General features: G+C 41.5%; 1 protein-coding gene across 1 annotated transcript; it reads right to left on the reverse strand.

The window, feature by feature from the left end:
* Positions 1-722: 722 nt before the first annotated feature.
* smtnl1 (smoothelin-like 1) lies at positions 723-6,786 on the reverse strand. Its single transcript, XM_057349712.1, has 5 exons — positions 6,652-6,786; positions 4,468-5,090; positions 4,125-4,239; positions 1,424-1,575; positions 723-1,329 (listed from the first exon to the last, which is right to left on the reverse strand). Exons 1-5 carry the CDS (start codon positions 6,694-6,696, stop codon positions 1,002-1,004), a joined length of 1,263 nt encoding a protein of 420 aa, XP_057205695.1. The 5' UTR covers positions 6,697-6,786; the 3' UTR covers positions 723-1,001.
* Between the last annotated feature and the right edge of the window lie 213 nt (positions 6,787-6,999).

A 6,999-nucleotide genomic window follows, 5' to 3' on the forward strand; every position in this document is an offset into this window, starting at 1 on the left:
CTTACTCTCAGTTCTCTCTGTGGGTGTTTCAACTGCAGTGCCAGAGCTGGCGTGTGAAGGGACCTCATCAAGATCATTTAGCCAAACTCATACCAGCCACACTCAGGGAAATATGAGAGAGCGAGAAAGAAAGGGAGAGATGTGCAAATGAAGTAGAGATAATATTACACTGCTTATATATAGCAGCAAATAGCTGGAACATGTGGAGAAGAGGATGTGAAAGTAAAACACATAGACACATTTGCTTGACTGTGTCAACATCAAGGTCGTATTGCACATGCACTGCGTATAATCATTTTCTGCTCTTGTTTTCCTTTGTGTGTCTAATGCTTGCTAAAGTAAACACCAGCACAAACATGAAGGTGAAGTGATTTATGGCTTGTAGTAGGGGCCCTTGGGTGGTTTCTTGTACTTAAGCCATAAAAACATAAACTGCTGACAGAGTTTAGTGTGGCTTCTGTTTTCGATGTTACTCCTTGGCCTATAACATGGCATAGAAATACATGACAAGCTGTCCACTAGGAGTTTAACAAAATACCCAGGTGAAATTCTAATAGCACATTAATTTCCAAAACATTTTTCAATAACTTGTTTTGTACATAAAACTTAATAGAATTGACAGCATTATGTAGGCCTATGTTATGTATGTAATAAAGATTAATATTGACCCCCCCCAAAAAAATACATTTTACATACAATTAATAAGGAGCATGTCATATTTATTCAATCAGAATTTCAGACGTAATAAGGCTTTAAGAGGCCCCAAAAATGTCAGATACTGTAAAGCCACGTGTTTAGTCAACATTTATTTGATATGATATGAATAAAAAATATCATTATGATACCTAAAAAAATGTACAGAAAAAAATATGTTTATTCACACTTTATATAAAATCTCAATTCATACATTCACTATTGTGTAAAGGTTATGATTATAAATTATTTACCTGTAAATATATCGTTTAATATTATTTGAACATAATAACATTTCCTTTGTTCTTCTAAACATCATTCACAGCATCTGTGTTTATTACATTTTCATTCTGGTCTGTCTCCTCAACTGACTTCATGCTAGAATCTGTTTGATTTTCCTCATGTTGTTCACTCTCATCCTTCTCTTTGTCTTCTTGTTCATGAACTTCAGCCACATCTTGATCATCTTCTTTGTTCTTGTTCTCCTTTTTCTCTTTGTCTTTCCTCTCTTTGTCTATCTTTGACAGATGATGACAAAGGGCCTGTACATAGGTAAAAACGCACATAGGGTCTGGGTTTTTGCCCATTAGTAACATATCTGATACATCCAGAAGGGGGCAGCAGTCAGCAAGAGACCTGTGGAAGAGAGAAAGAATTTTGCATTTGTTGGTGTTTTTTCGGTAGATTATGGTCTTTCCTTTGTCACACACACATTGCATTAGGAACATACTCTGCTGTGCTGAAGGCCAGAGTGAAGTTCTTCTCTCGCTCACTGGCTTTAAGGGAGGAGAAGTCAAACGCGTCTGGAAAAAAATGATGAACAAGGGCACAGAATGCCAGACCATCACTCCAAGATGAAGAGAAGTTTTCTATGTTGACACCCTTTAAAATAAGGAGAGGATTATATACTTACACATGGGATTATTTTCAAGAGAACTGGTTCCAAATCAGTTGAATATGGACATTAAATAAAACTTTTGAAAAGAACCTGTCATGGCTCTGCTTCATTTAGTCATGTTTTTCTTGGTCCTGTAGCAGAGTCATGACAAAGCCTTTGGTTATGTGTGGAGAGAAACATATTATTGTCCTTTTGACAATAATATACGTTCTCTGCAGTGTCTTGTCATTTGCCCCACTCCTCTGGTTTCCTTGTTATCTTTCCCTGAGTGTTTTATTACCCACACCTGCCCTGTGTCATTATCCCTTGTTTGTCTTCCCCTATAAATACCCTCTTGTTTCTTTGTCTTGTGTTCGTGGATTTCGTTGTGTAAGCGTGTACTTCGTTTGGTGTGTTGTTACCCTTGTTCCTGTTTTCTGCCTTGTCTGTGAATCGTGAGTTTTGTGTGTTGCCTTGTTCTTTTTTGTAAGACGTTTGGTCGAGTTTTTGAGTTAGGTTTTTTGCTTCTCTTGTTTTACGTTTTGCCCCCACGTGGGAAGTCTTTTGTTTTATATATATATCTCAGTTTCGTTTTCCCCATTGTGGGTGTTTTTGTTTCGTGTATTAATAAAGCTTTGTTTGTGATTTTTTTTTTTGTTTTATATATATATCTCAGTTTCGTTTTCCCCATTGTGGGTGTTTTTTGTTTTTTTATGTCTTTGTTGTTTATTTTACACCCTTCACTGCTGCCTGCGCTTGGGTTCTTCCACGCCACACAGTTCGTGAAAGAATCCACGAACCATAAAATGAACCCAGCAGGCAGCACCTCGGCCTCTACCAGGCGGGAGTTGGCCGATTGGTGGCACAACGTCAACCCTGATCCAGAAGGGTGACGGCCCGATTCCACCCCAGGGCAATCAACCTCTGGCGGAGTATGCCCGGACATCTGCGTCTCGGAGGGGCTTTCTGCCAGAGGCGCTCTTCAATGCATTACTTCCTGGCGGGTCTCGTCGAACCTCCTCCTCGGGCCATTCGCGAGAGGATGATCCGAGGATCCTTCCAGGAGCTGCTGAGTGGCCTCCCCTCAGCTCCTCTCCTGACGCTCCACGCTCCTGCCTAGCGTCCATCCCGGAAGGTTTGCGTCATGGGTGTCGTGGCCCTGGGGAGTTCAACGGCAGTCTCCATCGTACCAGCAGCCGTTGGCAAGCGGGGGAGACGTGAGTCCTGGGGCTCCACGTCTGAGGAGTCCCAGCCTGAGCCAGCCGCACCCTTTGCCTCTTTCTTCAGCGACCTCCAGGCGGGTGGCTCGGCTGAAGAGAAAGAGGCAGCGGCGGGCAGCGCGGACTTCCCTCCCTGCCGGTGCAGCAGCCGGGTCCAGTCCGGTAATCCAGTCGGCATCCAGTCCAGTCCGGCGTCCAGTCCGGTGCAGCCGGCGTCCAGTCCGGTGGTCCAGCCGGCGTCCAGTCCGGTGCAGCCGGCGTCCAGCCCGCCGTGGTCAAGTCCGGTCAGGAAGCCATGTCCAGAGCGGCGATCAGGCCCGGCGACACACCCATTGGTCAGGTGGCCGTTCGCTTCTCATCACGGGGGGCCGGCGTCAAGTCCGTCAGACAGACTTATCACCGGCCTGTATCTCCTAGCCGGCCGTCAACGATGTCGCAGCGCTCCAGCTCGGGCTCGTGCAAGCCCTCGGTAGAGCCGGCCGATTGGAAGAAAACTGACCCTATTGGGCCAAAAAGGAGCTGTCCTCCTCCCTAGGACTTCATCCCCAAGGACTCCGCGGCTCTCAAGAAGGCGCAGCCCGGGACTATGGACCTTGAGTCTCCCCCAACCTCACCTATTTGACTGCAACGTAATTGGCGCCCTTGTGGCCCACACTTCTGACCTCCCAATTGCTTTGTTTGTTATTATTTGGCCTCACCCTAAGTGCCCGTTATTATTTGTGTCAGTTGTCCTGCCACTTCGATTTATGCTTTTCCATAGCTTTTGTCTGTTCATGTCACTGTCTCAGTCGGTCTTGTCTCGTCCGTCTACCCCTTGGTGAGCACCTGGAGGTGCTCATTAAAGGGGGGGCTTCTGTCATGGCTCTGCTTCATTTAGTCATGTTTTTCTTGGTCCTGTAGCAGAGTCATGACAAAGTCTTTGGTTATGTGTGGAGAGAAACATATTATTGTCCTTTTGACAATAATATACGTTACCCTTGTTCCTGTTTTCTGCCTTGTCCGTGAATCGTGAGTTTTGTGTGTTGCCTTGTTTACCCTGTCGGTTCTTTTTTGTAAGACGTTTGGTCGAGTTTTTGAGTTAGGTTTTTTGCTTCTCTTGTTTTACGTTTTGCCCCCATGTGGGAAGTCTTTTGTTTTATATATATATCTCAGTTTCGTGTATTAATAAAGCTTTGTTGTGTTAACCCCTTCACTGCCTGCCTGCGCTTGGGTTCTCTCCACACCTCTCCGTGACAAGAACCATGTTGGCTATTTAGGTTTATTTTTTTCTTTTTATGGTGTTTTATTTAAGTTCTTCAGATAATTTGAGGAAACTTTAACTAATCTTAGTTTACCTCATATGTCTGTGTTTTGTTTCTACACCACTGGAGTATTTTCTGTTTAATTGAAGCTCCACCTGCCATGCCTGTGGATGTCTGTTGAACTTTGAAGTTACGAACTCCTGGAGTCCTAAAACAGGGCAACATACAGTATACTCTTCAGATGCAACAGATGAAAAATCCCACAGCAACAAAGAGTTACAACAATGCTACTCAACAAATACTAATGTTCAACAAACACAGTTTGTTGCTATGATTTGATGCTGTTGTTCACATGAATGAATGAAATTATGTTGTGGTTAATGCAAACTTATAAGCACATGGTGTTATGAGAATTATTATGAAGATAAAGACTTACTGGTCCTTCTGAAACTTGGCCATGGCGTCTCTTCTGGCAGAGGGCCTTGCAGCACGTGGACACACAGATGATTTAATTGGAGCTCTGAGGGCAGAGGATGAAGTTGTTCCACTTTTTCTTGCCGGATTTCTTTCCTTGTCCTGGACATGATCTTTATTTTCTTTAATCTCCTTTTTGTCTTTGTCCTCTGTCTGTTGTTCAGTTTGACTTTCAGAGCTATGTCCCTGCTCGTCTCCTTTGTTCTTCTCCTTAAGTTTTCCTTCCTCCTCACAGATGTCATCAGCTTTATTAATATGATTTTCTTTTGTGAGAGACTCATTGTTACCTTCATTTCTTTCCCTATTAACCCCTGTCTCATTGTTTTGCTCCTTAACCGTTTGTTCTTTGACCTCCTCTTTTTTCTCCACTGCTGTCTCTTTCTCCTCCTCCCTCAATGTGTTGATATTCTCTGTGACTCCACCCCCTCGCTCACATGTCTCACCGTCATTGGCTTCAGGTTTTGTCTCCACCTTTTCTTCTTTGTTTTCCTCATTAGGTTCACTGCCTGTAGTATCAGTCCCATCCACTGGCTCTGAGGCAGTCGCAGTACATTTGATCTCCTGGGGATCCACGTATTTGGAGTCCTGGGAAGTGCCCATTCCAAAAATGGTTGCATTTAAACAGAACAATAACGTGATACAAACATAATACTCACAGAGACTTATCATATGATAACACGTTCTACATTTACTGTACATGTATTCATTAGACACGTTGGTCTGACTGCCATAAGACCATAAGTTCAAATAAATAAGGCTTTGATTGAGTTAGGAGCTCCCTGACAAAGTCTTCAGGTTTTAGACAGTTACTCTGCTTTCATTAGGTCTCTTGCAATATATTCTAATTGTATTACATTGTTGTGACATTTTAAGATAGTCTGAACATCATGCATTTCTGTATATACTGTATTTGACACATATGACCAGACATTTGAACAGGTAAATATCCCTGAGTTATGATGCATAATATTCAATAACACAGCTTCTAATCATCATAGGCAAATGCTACATTCTAAACTTAAAATGCAGTCTAAAGGGGGAGTTCTAGAGGATAATGGTATGCATACAAAAATTGGCACCAGATAATTTAAGCATTTTTTCTTGTCGAAGTCAGTTGTCTTTACTTGATGAGTTACTGCAAATGCACGTTATTAGCTTTATATAGAACGTTTGTTTTTAAATATTATATAATACTATATTCTTTTTCCACTGGTAATTTATATCTTCTAAGAAAAGATGTACTCAGTACCCCTCAGCATATAGTACCTATATATAAACACCTGTCTATCAATCAGTCCCATGATTTTAAACAAGATGCATTGAACAGTGGCTCTCCCCCAGTGGGGTACAACCCAATGACATGTCTCGGGTCTATTGTGGATTCTAACAGACAATCGATCTGCATCAGGGAGTATGTCTTCTCTCCATCTTTGACACACTATCTTTTTCTGTCTTGTGTAATGTTCTTTGTTTAAGCATTTAAGGGACTGTGTCTCTGTGTATATGTGATCAGTTCTGCTTTTGAGAAGCTGTTCCAGGTGTCACATGAGGTCATGACTCACCAGTTGTAAAAAGAGCTGCAGCATTCCTTTATATGAGCAGGTGTGTGTGTCTGCGCGCATTAGTAAATATGTTCAAAATGAATTCTCATATGTGAACCAAACTAGAATAAATGAGCTCAATGAGCCAACTGGGAATTTGGTTTTACCCCAGATAATAATTAAATAATTTTCCATTGACATTTGCCTTCGACTTAAAGGGCAACACACTGAATAAACAACATGATCTCATGGGAATTAGTATGTATTTTGCAAGGTGGCTAAATTGTAAGAATTTGTACACTGTGAATAGTACAAAAACATACGATTGTTAGAAAAAAAAACATCACTGGCGTGAAAACAATTAGTACTAAAGCGTACAAAAAAGATCGGACGAATTTATACGAATTAGCTACCTCGTAAAACAGTTATGAATGTCCATCAGATTGTGTTGGACTACAGCAAATCTTTACAACATTTCACTACTAAGGCATAAGAATCATCAGGCAACTTATAAATTTGGCTGTTTTTGATTTTTCTAGAAAAAATGAAAGAATTTTGACTATACACAATCATTGTTAAAAATGTTATTAAACTGCAATATTTACCTGGTCATTTTCTCTGGCCACTGTGATATTCTCAGTATCCTCCATTTTTTGGAGTTGTCTGTGCAAACTGAAAGAATCTTCAGTCAAACTACTCACTGAATTATCAGACACTGAAGATAAGTTCTGTCTGGTTCCTCCTTCCTCTCTTTCTCTCTATCCTCTCAGTGTCTGTCCTTCTGACCTTTTCAAACAACACATGCTCCAGAAATAGTGTTTCCCACCGAACAGCTGTTATTACTGGAGACCAATGCACAACATTACACAAACATACAGTACACCGTAGAAATAAACAATATTGATGTGCATTCAAGGATATAATATAAAAGACTTTGTAAGACTCAGCAAGAT

This window comes from Triplophysa rosa, linkage group LG13 (genome assembly GCF_024868665.1).
Source record: "Triplophysa rosa linkage group LG13, Trosa_1v2, whole genome shotgun sequence".
NCBI classification, from domain to species: Eukaryota; Metazoa; Chordata; class Actinopteri; order Cypriniformes; family Nemacheilidae; genus Triplophysa; species Triplophysa rosa.